This window comes from Panicum virgatum, chromosome 9N (genome assembly GCF_016808335.1).
Source record: "Panicum virgatum strain AP13 chromosome 9N, P.virgatum_v5, whole genome shotgun sequence".
In the NCBI taxonomy this organism is placed as follows: domain Eukaryota; kingdom Viridiplantae; phylum Streptophyta; class Magnoliopsida; order Poales; family Poaceae; genus Panicum; species Panicum virgatum.
The window spans coordinates 79,465,983-79,482,787 of record NC_053153.1 but is presented as its reverse complement, the minus strand read 5'-3'; the positions used below and the strand labels follow the sequence as shown (position 1 = coordinate 79,482,787).

The window sequence follows — 16,805 nt, the reverse complement described above, 5'->3', positions numbered from 1 at the left end:
ACATATAACCGCACCCCGCGCGCACCCCACCCACCCCACGTCTCGCTCTCCCCACCCCACCTCCCGCTACAGCGCCGGTGGGGGGGTCTGCGGCTGCCGGTGACCGGGCGCCGCCGCCGCCGTTATCATCCTCACCGCCCCCGCATTCTCGGACAGGTGCGTGCCGTGCCTTTTAGCCTTTTTGGTTTTCCTTTTTCTTGGCCTCTTTCCTCTCGCCCTTCCTAGGGACGTTTGATTCGATTTGGCTGCGTTGTTCGCTGAGTTGTGTTGCTTCCGCATGGGATTGTGGTTCGGGGCTCCTCCGTGCGGAATTGGGGCGAATTGGCGCGAGAGGGGGTGAGATCTTGCCATCCTGGCACCCGTTTGTACACTTTCTGCGGTAAAATTACTCCGCTTTATGCTTGGGCCGCTTCACGGGCGTCGATGCCTTTCAAATTCTCTTCTGCATCCACTCTGCTCAGCTCGTTCCTGTTCAATCCCACCCTCTCTGTTTTGATGGCCATTTCAATTTCCCCTTCCGCTTTCAAGCCACTCTGTTCTTTGGTTTGAGTGTTAACTTGTTGACACGTTTATTCCTCAGGCATTTGCCATGATTTAGTGGAGGCAATTTTCGTTGCAGCTGTTTCCGGGGTGGTGGATTGAGGGAATAAAGAATGATCAACCTCTTTGATTTGAGCGTTGGATCCAGTGCCAAGGTCGCCTCCAGAGATGGTATTATTATGCAACCGCCGAACTGAGTCACAATTTCCAGCAGTTGCCCATATGATTAGCCCCGTGATAATTCTTCAGTTATGGAGATATAGGGAGATATGAACGTCCTAATTATGGATCTTACCTTCTCCTGACAGGCTCTCCGGTGAGAGGAACTCAATCAGAACGGAAGGAGTACAACGGATCAAAGACAGTAAGTGTAATTTTTGTTCTACTGTTGCTGGCTTTTATCGACCATGCGCCTGTCAGTGCTGTCTGTCAAATGTTGTCCACCTGCTGATCACAACATGATCCATGTTGGCAGGTGACTGGCTACACAAGGAGGAGCTCGTCGGATAGATCAAGTGGTACGCCAATGAAAATGCTGATAGCTCAGGAAATGGCTAAGGAGGGTGACACGAGTCAGAAGACAACTAATGTTGTGGCAAGGCTGATGGGGCTTGATGGCAATGTGGATCTTCCTAAGCATCCACCTTCTAACAGGAGGGGTTTTCCGGATGGCCATTTGTCTGCTACATTGGCAAGAGCTAACAACCAAATTCCAGTCGGAAAACGTGCAAGTTCAATGGAAGAGGTGGAGTACAAGGATGTCTATGAAGTTGGATACCAGCCACCAAGAGGTGAATATCTGAGCAGTGAATCTCCAAGGAGGCCATATGAAGATCATGACAAGCGAAGGATGGATCTTGTCCGGCAGAAATTTGTTGAAGCAAAGCGGCTAGCATCACATGATAATCTCCTCCAGTCAAAGGAATTTCATGATGCTCTTGAAGTCCTGAATTCAAACAAAGATTTGTTTCTCAAATTTCTTGAAGAACCGAACTCGCTCTTTGCAAAGCAATCTGGAGAACTTCATGCTGCACCAACATCACCTCAGAGAAAACGCATTACTGTGTTGAAGCCCTCGAAACCAGTGGACACAAAGGGTGACAAAGAAATTAAAAGGCAAAAAAACCATGCACTTGATGGGAACAGAGCAGAAAGGAACAATAATCACAAGTCTGATGCTGCTCATTTGAAAGTTGAAAGACTTCCGAAACACACCCGGATAGTGGTCTTGAAACCTACCTCGATGATTGCTTCTATGGAGCAATTTGAGCAATGTTATCATGCCGATCTGGATGATTCTGAAGCACCTGCTGTATCAAGGCATTTGAGTGATGAGATAGATTGGCCAATGCACGGAATGCGTCGACGCCACTATGAATCTTTGCAAGGTTGCATACAGTCAAATACTTTTAGCGCAGGTAGACCATATGATCAATATGCTGAAGATGAGGGCACTAGCTTATGTGACTCGAATATCGGAACTCCAACATCACACCATTCTTGGGATTACATCTACCGGTTTAGCAATCCTTACTTTGGCTCATCTTTGAGCCATGCTTCTTGTTCCCCGGAGTCACATGTGACTAGGGAGGCTAAGAAATATACTTCTGACAGATGGGCAATTGTTCCATCCAGTGAGATAACCCAGGAAAAGGTGCCAGTGCGAAGAAGTTTGAGCACACTTGGTGAAATGCTTGCTATGCCTGATATGAAGAAAGAAGATGTTGCTGATCAAGCATCTCCGGATGTTACCAGACAGTTATGCAGCAATGAGCCAACAGTTGGTGTATCATCTAATTGTGTTGTTGATGATGGTGAGGGAGAAAGCTCCCTAAGGAAGATCTCAAGGTCAAGATCTGTTCCAGTCTCTTCATTAGCTTTTGACAGCCTAAGGTTAGATGGTAGATGTTCAGATGCTCAACATAAAGAATCTACAGTGACGAAGGAGGTCAAACCTAAGAATGGGAAGTCATCTCTGAAGGGAAAGATATCGAGTTTCTTCTCAAAACGTAAGAAAGCAGAAAAAGTGAAGGTTAGCCCAACTCCCGTGGGAACCCCGAATAATCAAGTTTTGTCAGCCAGTACTGCTGAAATTGATAAATCAGATGTTCCAGAACATGTTTGTACTACCTTACAAGATGGGGTTGCTTTGGGCTATTTGGAAGAGCGGTTCGAGAATGAACTAACTGTAGTTCCAGTTGATGAACTTGAAGCACCCTCTACTTCTAAGGTACATTTCCTTACCCACTCTAAGTTTAGCTTTCTTCAATCTGGAATGTAATTAATATTTGTTGACTTGGATGCTTGTGTTTGCCTTTGCAGTCTCTAGTTTCCCTTGAAAAGGCACTGTCATTTGAGATTCACAATTCTCACTTCGATCAGCCTAGCCCTACATCAGTTCTTGATGCACAGTTTGAGGATGTCAATGAGAAATCCCCCGTTTCATCAGAGAGCGAAATTACTGTTAAACAAGGTAAAACATCACGTTAGTTCTTCTAGCATTCTAACTGTTGAACGCCATGATTAACTCTATTGGTGTGACCGTGAGTTGTTTTATTTTGGGCATGAAGTTAGGACTGTAGTACCAATAATGTGTGCTTAATTATAGTTGGCTAGGTCAATAAGTGCAATTATCTTGCTTGCAGAACCTCTATCCAGGTCGCTTCCAATTGGATCGATTGCAAGGACCTTATCATGGGATGATGCTTCTCAAGAAGCTCCATTGTGTTGTGCTCAAGATGATAGCCATGATCGAGAACAATATGAGTTTGTCGAGAAGATTCTAACGTCTGCTGGGTTCTGTAATGAGAAGGCCAAAGATATCTTTGTTAGGTGGCATTCACTTGACTGCCCTTTGGACCCAGTTGTGTTTGACCAACTGTTGGAACGCAAAGTGGAAGATGCCAAGTGCAGAGAGAGACGGTCAAACCAGAGGCTCCTCATTGATTCTGTCAATGCTGCCCTACTAGACATTGGTCAAAGTAAACTTTGGGGTGCATACCCTTGCACTGCACGGTATTCCAATGCACCGAGAGTTGCTACATGTGATGTGCTAGTAACCGATGAAGCATGGAGGTTAATAAAAAGTTGGCTCCTCGATGATGAGAACGATATTGCCGGTTTGGGAGACCATGCAGGCCTTGCAGCGGATTGGGTTGTCGGTAAGGAGATTCATGGGAAAGGGTGGTCTGAAATGCTGAGGTTGGAGGTGGATGAAATCAGCAAGGAGATATGTGGGGATGTCCTGAACAAGTTGGTTGGGGAGGCATTTTCAGAGCTTACTGATGCTGGGTGCCATTGAAGCTGCTTTATTTTCCCTGCTTGTGGTGTCCACCTGTTGCTTTTATTTCCAATATGGTGAAGACCGTCCACTGAGGCTGATCTGCACTACCCAAATCTGTTCTCGTGTGTATATTGCCCTCATAACTGTTATGTATGGTGCTCAAATATTCCTCACCACCATTGATACATTCACAGTAATAACTTTTATGAATACAACTGCTGCATTTAAAATTATTTTTGGCCACATGTTATGTTCTCTGCTAGGTGACAAAAGATAGATGTCTGTAAAGCTGAAGGCCTCAAGTGTTGAGCTGTGCAGCCTTAGTGCTCATTGCAGGCTCCTAGGGGATAATTACCGTCTATCACTTCCAAGCGAGTATGATTAGAGGTCATGTGCCTCCTTTGAAAGCCTACAGCAGTCCAACCAATGCACCACCTTTCAGTGCATTTCTTTACTAACCCTCCTGTCCTCTTCTGCCTTTGATCACTTTGTTAATCCAACTTGCAGCAAGGTTACAAGCTGCAAGTTCTTGAGGAGAATTAAAAAGGGCGTGCTGGCAGCAAAATCCATTGACATTCTGGGGAATAACAGCCTTTTTGCTGGTGAGAGTGGAATCCTTGCATTGTTTTGTGGATCCAATGGCTGCCCTCTCAGATGTGCTTTTCAGTTGCTTTTTTTTGCCTTGATCTAGCAGTAGCATCTTTTAGGCTAGTGTTTCGTTTGAGTAGCATCTTTTAGGTTAGTGAGTGCTTTGTTTGCCTTCTTCTAAGTGCTGTTACTTGCGTGCCAGCTCGGCGCCATTGCTTGTCGTGGTATGGTCCGGCGATGCGTAAGTGTTGTTATCTGTCAGGCGCTGGTAGCTGGGCCTCGCGGTCCATGAAGATGCAGGACTTCTCTCCCAGTTCTCTGTTGTACATGTTGTGCTGTTGGTCAACTTTCTGAATCTTTTTAGTTGCTGCAACTAACCACGCCGTGCTATAACAATTAATTATCTATGTGCTGGATAAGTTCTCTGTCCCTTCCAGGCAGAATAGTTGTAGAGACGACGGTGGTTACCTTGCGCGGTGGCTTGATCACTTGATGATGGTGGTTAACTGGCTCACGGTTAGCTTCAACTTTGACCTGCTCATTTGGAGGCTTGCCTGAATGCTGTTTTCGATAAGACAATAGCAACGTTCCTTTTGTCCGTCCAGAAATTGTTTTTTGGTTCTTGGTGATTAAACTACTAGGGACCCTGTCATATTTTTACTCTGCAGTTGTAACTGGATTGGCTAAAATTTTATATAACCCCTCAGGTTATGGGCTCGTTCACTACCTATATGACTATTGACTAGCAAATAATGAGCTACTGTATTCTGTTCAGAAGTTGAACTGTGGATAGTGGGTTGTGGTTCCGTTCGACCCATGCTACGTGAAGCAATTTATGAACCATTTAATGCATGCTTCGTGGAAGCATCCAACAAAGTTAAATGACACCAACTGCAGGTGCTTTGTATTGTAGTATTTCTTACCACATTACTCCAAACAAGTTACCGGCTCGTTAATGTTGGTCTCAGTAGTTGATGTCGATCTAGGTGTGAGAATACTACGAGACAGTGGCGGAACCAGGATTGAGTTGAACCCCGGGCCGAGTTTTAAATATAGTTGTGACAAAAACCAGACGTCGACAAACTCATAGTTCAAAAGATACACGAGAACATAATGGAAGTTCAAAAGATACACGAGAACATAATGGAAAGATAGAAAACATACAAGTGTCATCGCGAAGTAGTATATTTATTCTTCTTCAGCAATTTTTTGGGCCGAACCCCGGGCCATGGCACGGGTGGCCCGGGGTGTACATCCGCCACTGCTACGAGAGGTTTTTATTTGAAGCAAGAACATATGTATAATCTTTCGCTGATAAACTTCGTCGTCTTCCTTCCAGCTAGGTCCCCTCTCTGGGTCTGCTGCTCTGATTACAACGGCTCGTTCCGCTTTGTCTTATCCTTGGTTGGCATGGCGTTGAAGATTCCACACCCTTGCTGTTGGCTGTTGCGGTGCTGCCACTGTACATGTTACCCTGAAGTACATGCTCTCATTCCTCCGGGGGCAGTGACCTGGACGCTGGACGGGACTTATCGTTCGATAAAAATAAAAAGACATCGCCTTTCCATGTTCCGTCTGGGGCTGCTCTTTGCCTCTTCAGATTACAAATTACAACGGCTCGTTCTTCGTTGGCATGACGTTGAAGATTCCACCTCCTGTGTCTGTCCGCTGCCGCGGGTTCGTCAGGACGCACTCGCTGCACAGTTGTGGCAATGTCCTCGGGTCGGTGCCCGGTGTGTCTCCACGAGCCCATCCAGCCGCTTTGCCGTTCTGAGCTGCGAAACTGAGTAGCTCCTTAGACAGGGTCGCCGGACAGAACTTGTCTTGTTCATCCTGCAACCTGACTGGAAATTTCTGTGCAAGCAAATGATCAATTGTAATGCTTTGCACATTACTTTGATCAGCAATTATGAAATCTATAAAGCCAGTCTCATTGAAAATTTCATGCAGAATTTTATAACATTAAATTCTATACCATATCATTAATTTTGCTAAGATGACAAGAAGAGAGTTTTATAACACTAAATTCTACATCATATCATCAATTTTGCTAAAATGACAAGAAGAGATGAGTGAATTTCGTGGGATGAGAGAGAAGTTTTATTCCCATAAAACTTAGCCGTCACAGTTACCCAGTTCTCAGTCTTGGTAATTGTTAGACCAATTTCAGTGGGAGTATCATAAAAGTGTCATAAACATCAAATATTATTCCACGTCAGCAAATTTGCTGATATGACAGTGTTATTTGTGTGAAGTGAGAAGGGGGTTTTGAGTAAGTATTATAACATGCTATAAGCAGGTTGGATGCTGATGGGGGCACGAGAAGCAATGAGTCGACAAGAATCAAGAAATTTTGTGAGAGAGACAAGTGCACCACATTTATGATTAAAGACTAACTACTATATGAGTGAGCTGAGAGGTATGCTGTAAGGATTTTTACAGCTAGCTGCCGGCTGAATTATTAATCTTGCTCTTATGGGATGAGAGAGGAGTATCATAATAATAACACTTATTCGGTATGGTTACTAAATTTTCAGTCTTGTTAACTATAGGATGACACTTTCTACTAAAACTCGTGTTTTAGTGAAACATCAGCACTACACGTCTTTATCAGCACTAATCAGTTGGTCCAGACGAGCCAAGGTGCTCTGGATCATCCGGGAAGAAACTGTAGAGCCCGGCCGGGCCCGCGTTGAATGCTCTGGCCGGCATCCGGCTTCAGCAGCCGACAGCGGCATCGATTGACAAATGAATGAAATGATGGATGGCCCGGAGGCCTAGCGCCCTAGCGGAACGGGCCACCGCCACCGGCGCGGACCGGCCCTGCCGGCGTCACTGCGTGCGCATCAATTAGCTGCAGGACAGCGACGCAGCGACGCCGGGTCAGCTGGTGAAGAGAGGAGCGGCTAGGTGATTGTTAACTCCTCCAATGCTTTTCTTTAAAACAAAAGATTATGCTTCATTCTTCTTTTTAATATAATCAGCAGCTATCATTTTTTAAATGAGATTTTATTTTATTATAAATATTAAATTAAAAATTGTGTTTTGGCTTTTTTAATATAATCAGCAACTTTCTATCTGGTTCATTTAAAAAATATTAAATGAAAAATTGAAGGCACATCTAAAAGTTACCAAGTTGGACTTTACGAGCGGCACTGAGGCAGAGGCAGACAATGTGATCCGAGCATCCAGCAGCCATCATGGGCGTTTTTGTGTCTTCACTACTTCACCATTCTCTTCAGATTTTTTTAGGAAATTTATCGCTCTTATTGATTGTTTTTTTAGAAACACTCTTTATTGATTGATGACTCTTTTCAGATGGTCTTCTTCCTTTCTCAAAATAAAGATGAACCCAATTTGGATTTGGCCCTTTTCTTGGCCCAGAACTCTCTGTTCATCCTTCCCAATAAACAATTACAAGGCCCACGTCGGGTCAACTTTAGTCTCGCACTAAAGGGCACTAAATAGGCTCCAACGAAATAGGCCCACTCTGCGGTACACTGGCCCGGGATCATTTGGTAACTTTCTCTTCCCCCTTTCAACTTCGAGTGCACTTCACGTCTTCACCCCTCTGACCCACCGCTGCCCACAGGCCACAGCCCACAGCTCACGCCTCACGGGGAGAGGACGAGTTGGTGCATCTCCTCTCCTCTCCTCTCTCTCTCTCTCTCTCTGCACGACAGCACGAACCACGAACTCGTTTTCGTCTCTCTCTAGCGCTAGCACGGTACCACCAGACACCAGTTCGCTCCCACTTCCAACCACCCCGCCACTACTGCCTCGCCTGCGACCCCCTGCCTCCTCCCCGGCGGCCTGGGCCGCGCCGGCACCGGCACCGGCGACATGGCCATCCCCGTCGAGGAGGCCATCGCCGCCCTCTCCACCTTCTCCCTCGAGGTACGCGCGCTCGGCCCCTCCTCCCGCCCCCGCCCCAATTTCGCGCCTGATCTGCCGTCTGCGCGACCTAGTAATGCGTAGGCGAAATGCGGCGCTCGCGCGTCTCCTCCAGCCGCGGGGTCCGCGAATTGGCCCGGGTAGCTTATTGCATTGCTTGTTTTTGCCTGTCTTCAAAGTTTCGAACGCTTGGTGAAGTGGGAGGGATTTTGCTACCGAAATTGGGTTAGCGCAAAGTCGGAATGGAATCATGAGGGGTGCCTAGTGGTCGCTTACGTGAATATGTGGGGATAATTAGACCAATGACTTGCAGTTTTTGACCGAGATGCTTAGTCTTAATCCCCAGGAAGATTGTTGTGCATTGTTGCACTTTCTTAGATTTAATCATAGGGTCGAGGTGTTGTGAGGGGAAAAAGGAGAGGGGCGTGCACTCTTGAATTCTTGCTAATATCCGTCCCTAGTTAAAATATCGGGCATTAATGATTTACTTTCAGCGCACTGTATTGTTGAAAACTAGAAGGCTGTTATAGAGAGTTGTGACGCCTGCCAACTCTAGTGGTTGTCAAGCTCCTCATTGTCAATCCAGTGGTTTGAACTGGGTTATCGAGAACTTTGATTGATGGTTCTCTGAACTGATTGGGAGCGTGTTGGCATTCCCACTTGCAGTTTGTGTTTGCTCATGCATTTTCTAACTTCCTGTGATTGGTATCCTGTATGTGGTTTGCATTCTTCGTATCAGTACAAATGTGTTGCGTTTGCTGGATTCAGATTTCAAATTAATAAGCTTCAAATTTCAGGATGAGCAACCAGATGTGCAGGGGTTAGCTGTGCTCCTGTCTAGTGAAAGATATGCAACTAACAGTCCTATTGGTATGTGAATACGCCTTCAACGCTGTTGGTTTTAAGTACACTATTCTACATGGTTGTCATGGTGATGTCTGATAGGCTCATGGAACCAAATAGCATGTTCTATTTGTTTTCCTTGTTGTTGCTAAGCTTAGAGAAACATTATAATCAAAGCGAAACTTGGGTACTTGAATTGGTATTAACATTTGCTACAGATTCATACTTCCCTGTTGTCATATGAAGTTTGTAATTTTGTATTCAGAGTACAGCGATGTTGCTGCTTATCGTCTATCACTTGGAGAAGACACAAAAGCAATAAACCAGCTGGTATGTAGCTCCTTGTTGTCTCTGCGATTGCATTGCACATTCTCATTTTGTCTCCACCCATAACTGTTTTGATCCTACTTGGCAAGCGATGACTTTAAGAGATGTCCTTGCAAACTGATAACTACTCTGCTAATGGTCTAGATGAAGGGCCTGTTTGTTTCCGCTTATAAGCTGATTCTAGATGGATATAAGCCAAAAGCCCACCCAAACGGCTCGATTAATTCTCGCTTCTATCGGTCGCCGCTTACCAGCGAATCGCCAAAACAACTGAAAGCTCGATTCCCCCAGACGCGTCCCAAACCTCGCGTACCTGGTAAGCGAGCGGATTTTCCTCGGCTGCCCCTCTCCCTGTCAGTCCTCTCCCCTGACGCCACTGGCGTGCGCCCCTTCCCCTCCGCGCTCCTCTCCCTGCGGCGCCTCTGCTCGAGCTCCGGCGTTCTGGAATCGCGCCGCCCCTCCTTGACTCTGGATCTGCGCCGCCCCCAAGCAGAGCGGTGGCCCCTGCCCTCCCCGAGGTGGAGCAGCGCCGCTGGCCCTTTCGTCCACCCGACCAAGCAAGCAAGCTTCATCGATTCAGAAGCAATCAAGCGAGCATCGTCGATTCCACGTCCCTCCGGACCTACGAATGCTTGTCTGTAGGTGCCGTGTATAATTAGTACTCCGTTGCTTCCTATCTTGTTGCTTCTGTTCTAGACTTCTACAATTTAAGTGCTTGCATGTATCTTTCTTGTTGGCTTGTGTAAGCTTTTTTACTGTTGCTTTTGTGATTAATTCATGGAAATTTGGACTGTTTACTTTCTTATTCTAACTGTGTGAATTATAATTCATGATCTAATTGTAATATAATTATGTAGTCAAGATACTAAAAAAATATTAGAATTATTGAATTCTACTTGTATTCAGTACAAAAATGAGATATTATCAGCCTCAGGGGCATTTCAGACTTTTTACCACTCAATTCAGAGAATCGGCACCAAATAATCAGGATTGCCAAACACCCAGCTTATCCAGACAGCCGATTTTCCAGACAGCCGGATTATCTGAGAATCTTGATTCTCAGAAAAGCGACATCCAAAAAAGCGGAAACAAACAGGGCCGAAGTATGAAGTTTTAATCAAGGATGTCCCTCCTTGATAAAACCACTTTATTTCATGTTGTATTGCGTCCTCCTGTTAGTGCACATAGCAGATACACATTTACAAATTTGCACCCAAGCACGCAGACACAAACTTTCTTTCTATGACAACCAGTTCCTTGTGAGTTGTGAACATTTGGTCTAATTTTATTATATACTATCTGCCCTTGGTCTTCATCATGATTTTCGACAATGTTCCATTGTACCTGCTTCATGTCACCACTATTTCGCAGCAACATTTACATTTTACAGCAATAACAGGTCTAATGCCACTTGTATGAACACTGCTTACATTGTTTATTCTCTTTTATGATTGGGACTTCTAAGTTTATCTGGGTCTCAGGGCTAGGCTTAATTGCTGTAGAAATGGTTAGCAAGGCTTTGCCCTTACCACCTTTTGACGAAATATGGAATGTGTGAGTTATTTCCTATTCCTGTTGAAGTCTCGCATTCCAAATTGTCCCTCTTTTATCAGAAAAACCTTGTGTGGTTCTGACCATTTGAAGGAATAAATATATATCGAAAAGATTGTATATTTGTTTTTTTTTTGCAGTGCAATGCTTTACTGAACTTACTCACCCATTTTATGAATTTTTAAGGCATATGCATGTCCTTTTTTTTCTTCTCTTTTAAACCTTATCCCCTCTGCTTTGTGTAATCAAACTTCTTCATCTTGCATTTAATGAAACATGTTTATTTTCTATCTTCCACTTTATTTTGGGTGGAAAAATGAATTGCAGAATTCACTGATTCAAGAGGGAAAAGAAATGGCTTCTTTGCTGTACACATACCGTAGCTGTGTAAAAGCACTACCTCAGGTTAGCTTTAGTTAACTCTCTGGTTATTATTGTGTCTGAGTTGCATTATGCCATTATCGTGTTAATTATGTAAAGAAATCACTTGACATGCCATGTTCCCTTCCAATTCCGCAGCATACTGATATGACACATAAATGTCTATATTTCTTGTAACGAGGGTAACAATGTTTTCTACCTTTTCTTTTTAGTTTTTTGTTACTATGGTTCTCTTATCCCAATGCCAGTTTTCCTTCATGAATTATATGAAGTCATTTTACGTGCATACTACTAGTCTCTTTTTCCCACCTCGCATGCCAATCAATCAAAATTTGGGTGAGTTTCGATCAGTTTTTTTTTGTTGATTGAATCGCATCCTCTGCCAGGTATTTGCTGTTTCTGATCTGAGTTTATTATTCTTCTGAAGTGCCATCTTGTTGGTGTTGGAGCTAGATTTCTTCTTTCTAACCAAGTGTGTTTCAGAACATCTGTATTTCTTTTGCTATCTCTGTTGTTGATTCCAAATGGGTATCTGATATCTTCCAGAGATGGTTAAAATTCTCCAACATGAATGAAGCACATAATTCCCTATCACTTTCTTTGGCCATGAGAATAATATAATATAGAACCTTGAATGCAGCTGCCTGATTCAATGAAGCATAGCCAAGCTGACTTGTATCTGGAAACCTATCAAGTTCTTGACTTGGAAATGAGTCGTTTACGTGAAATTCAGAGATGGCAAGCATCGGCTGCTTCTAAGGTAATAGCTCCAGAGATGGCATTGTGAATCTCTTTAAGATAATTGTCTCTTCTATCTATAGTGTATTTTCCTTCATAAGGCACTTTTCGGCACCTCTTGTTGATTTCACACCATTGTATCGTCTGGTGCAGTTGGCAGCGGACATGCAGAGATTCTCAAGGCCAGAGAGACTGGTTAATGGACCCACAATCACTCATTTTTGGTTTGTTCTTTCGCCTGGTGACCATTGCTTAGCTTATGTTTTTTCGAGATGTTGTCTCAGATTGTATAGGAATACATAGGTTTGATGCCAACTATGTTCTCTCATGTTCTAGTTTAATATCGTTTGACCTTTTCTTGTTCAAGTTGAGAATGAGATGTATGATTTTATGTTGATGTCACTCATCTGAGTACATCTCCATAAGAGATGCTTCTATTTGCTAGTTTTTACCCTCTTTGTTTGTTCGTGGGTTGGGTTTACTCTCTAGCGTACCCCAACTTTCTTGGGAATAAAGGCTTATTGTTGTTGTTGTTGTTGTTGTTGTTGTTCTTGTGATTTGAATGCAGGTCTATGCTGAAGTTACTTGATGTCCTACTGCAGCTTGATCATCTCAAGAATGCAAAAGCCAGCATACCTAATGATTTTTCATGGTACAAGAGGTACATGGTCACACCTTGTCTTTCGGAGCATCTATAACAGAGTGACGGCAATGAGTATTGAACTGTGGCTGCTCTAAAATTTGCTGACTGCCAGTTGATTACATTGTCATTCTATAGTTGTGCACCAAGTTGTTTTCCAAAGTTTTCATGCCTCGAAACAATATTTTTTTGTCCTTGTTGTTTGTTTATTTTTTTTGAATCCAATGAAGAATGGCATGTTCTTATGTCCATGTTTTTTGTGGCTGTAGTGTGATATGATGTTTGTATGCAGTTGCATTGAAAGTATTGCCTCATGTTGCTATGACATTAATCTTTGGATGAGCCAAATATTGACCTGCATGACTTCTTGGCACTGTTTTAAGTTGTGTAGAGTAACCTGTACATCTTTCAGTGGATTAAATTTATTATAGATGCTACAAAGTTACCACTTGCAACATAAAGTGGAATACTTTCCAGAGGCCTAAAAGGGAGAACATATAGTAATGAATACACTGTCACTTTTACCACATTGCAACTTAATTATTAGAACTTATTTCTTTCGGGTTTCATCTCTAGCCTACCCCAACTTGCTTGGGAAAAAAGGCTATGTTGTTGTTGTTGTATGGATTCTAGAATATATTCATGTTTGATTGTTAGTCCATGTCCTCATAGATGCAGCAAGCAATTGATTATTTCTAATATTTTCATGTAGAACATTTACTCAAGTAAGCAGCCAGTGGCAGGATACTGACACCATGAGAGAAGAGCTAGATGATCTTCAGGTTGCTGGTTTATCATATCTCAATATTACAGTTCTTGTTATATTGGAACTTTTAAATCCTTCCTGGTTATTCGTGCATCCTTTTAATGAACTTATTCCCCACTTCTACACCAGTATGCCAATCATATATGCTAATGGGATTCAAGAATTTTATGCACCATTTTCCTCTGTACTTCTACAAAGTTAAGTTCAACTGTGTTAAGATCAGCAATTAATACACTTGTAAGGCAGTAAAACTATAGAATTTATAGGAATATGATGTATGGATTTGCATTACAGGAACTGCAGTGCGGTGTTGTTCTCTTGACAGTGTAGCTGATGCTGAAAGAGGATGGCTGGGAAAAATAGTAGATTGATTATGGAATGAGCCCAAGGCTCAGTACATATAGGCAAGGATGTCCCAGGAATAGGAAAGATCTAATCTAGAAAGGAAAGAGCTAATCTAGGGAATCCTTGCCGAACATAACCAACACTACCAAAACCAGGGAGGGAGGCAGCAGCCGCACCCCCTAGGGTTGCAGCCGAACCCCCCTGGGCCCGTGGGCCTATACATCACGTTAACACGCCCCCGCAGTTTGAACGTCGGTGCTTAGCCACGGACATTCAGACTGGACCGAAACTCAGTGAACACCGAAGAAGGCAGCCCCTTCGTGAAGACGTCGGCGAACTGGGATGTTGTGGGAACATGAAGAACCCGCACGGCACCCATGGCGACCTTCTCACGGACGAAGTGAAGATCGATCTCGATGTGCTTCGTCCGTTGATGTTGTACCGGGTTGGAGGACATGTAGACTGCGCTGACATTGTCACAGTAGACAATTGTGGCGCGGCGAAGCGGAATGTGGAGCTCGTGGAGGAGCTGGCGTAGCCAAGAAGCCTCAGCAACACCATTGGCGACAGCGCGGTACTCAGCTTCTGCACTGGAGCGAGAGACAGTATTCTGACGCTTGGAGGACCAGGAGACCAAGTTGTCGCCGAGGAACACAGCATAGCCCGAGATGGACTTGCGCGTATCGGGACAGCCAGCCCAGTCAGCATCAGAGTAAACCACCAAGTCATCCTGAGTCGACGGTCGGAGATGAAGACCCAGGTGAAGAGTACCCCGAATGTACCGAAGAATGCGCTTGAGAGCTGCTAGGTGAGGCTCTCGCGGATCATGCATGTGAAGACAGACCTGCTGCACGGCGTAGGCAATGTCGGGCCGTGTGAAGGTCAGGTACTGCAGGGCGCCAGCAAGACTGCGGTAATCTGACGGGTCGGCGACTGGAGCTCCAGAGTCGGCTGAGGTCTTGGGACTGGTGTCGACGGGCGTAGTACAAGGTTTGCACTCCGCCATGCCAGCACGATCCAAGATGTTCAACATATACTGCCGCTGAGAGAACCATACCATCAGCAGTGCGCTGAACCTGCATCCCCAAGAAGTGATGAAGTTCTCCCAAATCCTTCATAGCAAATTCCCGCTGGAGAGCCAGGATGACCTTCCGCAGAAGATGTGTCGAAGAGGCTGTGAGAACAATATCGTCGACATAGAGGAGCAGATAGGCCATGTCAGAACCTCGGTGGTAGACGAACAACGAAGTGTCTGACTTGGCCTCCACAAAGCCGAGGGAGACCAGGTACGTGGCGAAGCGGCTGTACCAAGCATGAGGAGCCTGCTTCAACCCATAAAGCGACTTGTTCAGGCGACAAACAAAGTCAGGGTGAGCAGGATCCTCGAATCCGGAGGGCTGAGCAGCGAACACCGTCTCTGTCAGGGTGCCATGGAGGAAGGCATTCTTGACGTCGAGCTGGTGAACTGGCCATTGGCGGGAGAGAGCCAGAGAGAGCACCGTGCGGACTGTGGCAGGCTTGACGACGGGACTGAAGGTTTCGGCAAAGTCAACTCCAGGACGCTGGGTGAAACCACGAAGGACCCAACGAGCCTTGTAGCGTTCCAGAGAACCATCGGCGTGGAACTTGTGCTTGAAGATCCACTTGCCCGTGACAGTGTTGGCATGTCGGGGGCGAGGAACCAAGTCCCAAGTCTGGTTCTAGAGAAGCGCTGTATGCTCTTCCTCCATAGCAGCCCGCCAATTGGGATCGGCAAGGGCACTACGGAAGGTCTTCGGAACCGGAGACAGGGGCGCAGCATGGTACAGGACCGGCATGCGGAAACCGTCCTTGGCCCGAGTCACCATGCGATGCTGGTTGACCGTGGGTGGGACGACGACAGCACCCCGGGGAAGAGGGCCGGGTACTGGAGGAGCAGCCGGTGCTGCAGGGGCTGGCGCAGGAGCCGGTCCAGCTGGGGCTGGGGCGGCCGGTTTGGGGCGCCTGGAGTAGACGCGCAGAACTGGGGGCTGCGCGCCTGGTGGAGACGGTGCCGCGCGTGGCAGCGCGGGGAAGCCCGGCTGTCCCGCACGTGGGAGTGCGGAGGAGGCCGGCGTGGCCGCGCGTGGCGCGGGAGTGGTCGGGGTCGCGACTGGTCGTGGCGAGGACAGCAGCGCCCCGGTCGGCGAGGAGGGAGTCGAGGTCGCGCGTGGCGCAGCACCCGCACGTGGGAGTGCGGGGAACCCCGGGGGGACTGGGGGCGCAGGAAGAACAGCACCACGAGAGCCTGGAGATCCTGCAGAAGACATGGTCGGCAGTCCTATAGGAGGGACTGTCGGGTTAGGGAATTCATCTAAAAAGGTGAAGTCCGCAGCCGTGGGTGGCGAGGGCTGCTCGGCGAAAGGGAAGGTGGACTCGTCGAAGACAACGTGACGAGAGATGATGATTCTATTGGTGGTAGGATCAAGGCATCGCTATCCCTTATGGTGAGCAGAGTAGCCAAGGAAAATGCAAAGGGCAGAACGAGGTGCAAGTTTGTGGGGAGCGGTGGCCGAGAGATTGGGATAACACTTACAACCAAAAACGCGGAGATGATCGTAGGACGGCGCACTACCAAGCAGGGCAGAGTGCGGGGTCGAGAAATCGAGCGTCTTGGTTGGTAAGATGTTAAGGAGGAGGGTCGCAGTGTGCAACGCCTCGGCCCAATATGGAGGGGGCATGCTCGCCTGAAACAGAAGAGAGCGGATGACATCGTTAGTGGTACGAATAATCCGCTCCGCTTTACCATTCTGCGGGGACGTGTAGGGACACGACATGCGAAACAAGACGCCATGAGTGAGGAAGAAGGTGTGGGTGCTGGAGTTGTCGAACTCCTTGCCGTTGTCACTCTGGACGGCCTTAACGCGGGTGCCGAACTGGGTAGACACATA

The 16,805-nt window shown here is 46.1% G+C and overlaps 2 protein-coding genes across 4 annotated transcripts in view; both read left to right on the top strand.

Moving 5' to 3' along the window:
* Nucleotides 1–4,056, top strand: LOC120687826. 3 transcript variants are annotated; one of them, XM_039969862.1, is made up of 6 exons: nt 1–156; nt 581–711; nt 849–904; nt 1,016–2,770; nt 2,863–3,013; nt 3,186–4,056. In XM_039969862.1, exons 2-6 carry the CDS (start codon nt 654–656, stop codon nt 3,839–3,841), a joined length of 2,676 nt encoding a protein of 891 aa, XP_039825796.1. In that variant the 5' UTR covers nt 1–156; nt 581–653; the 3' UTR covers nt 3,842–4,056. The 3 variants fall into 3 exon arrangements, with proteins under 3 accessions (XP_039825796.1, XP_039825798.1, XP_039825797.1); XM_039969864.1 differs by having other exon boundaries at nt 29–156; nt 620–711; XM_039969863.1 differs by lacking the exon at nt 1–156 and adding an exon at nt 166–336.
* Nucleotides 4,057–8,124: 4,068 nt separating this feature from the next.
* The window catches only part of LOC120692818 (protein PIR-like), a 31,690-nt gene continuing 23,009 nt past the window's right edge, over nt 8,125–16,805 (top strand). The window contains exons 1-8 of the mRNA XM_039976213.1: nt 8,125–8,308; nt 9,103–9,175; nt 9,414–9,478; nt 11,354–11,431; nt 12,048–12,167; nt 12,299–12,369; nt 12,714–12,806; nt 13,498–13,567. Coding sequence (XP_039832147.1) covers nt 8,255–8,308; nt 9,103–9,175; nt 9,414–9,478; nt 11,354–11,431; nt 12,048–12,167; nt 12,299–12,369; nt 12,714–12,806; nt 13,498–13,567 — 624 coding nt within the window. The 5' untranslated portion in view covers nt 8,125–8,254. The remainder of the gene's footprint in view (nt 8,309–9,102; nt 9,176–9,413; nt 9,479–11,353; nt 11,432–12,047; nt 12,168–12,298; nt 12,370–12,713; nt 12,807–13,497; nt 13,568–16,805) is intronic.

Bases quoted from the DNA above. Each gene is read 5' to 3' on its own strand.
- LOC120687826 (XM_039969862.1), top strand. From the start codon at position 654: ATGATCAACCTCTTTGATTTGAGCGTTGGATCCAGTGCCAAGGTCGCC. The intron at 905-1,015 runs GTAAGTGTAATT...CCATGTTGGCAG, and splicing joins AGTACAACGGATCAAAGACA to GTGACTGGCTACACAAGGAG. The intron at 3,014-3,185 runs GTAAAACATCAC...TCTTGCTTGCAG, and splicing joins CGAAATTACTGTTAAACAAG to AACCTCTATCCAGGTCGCTT.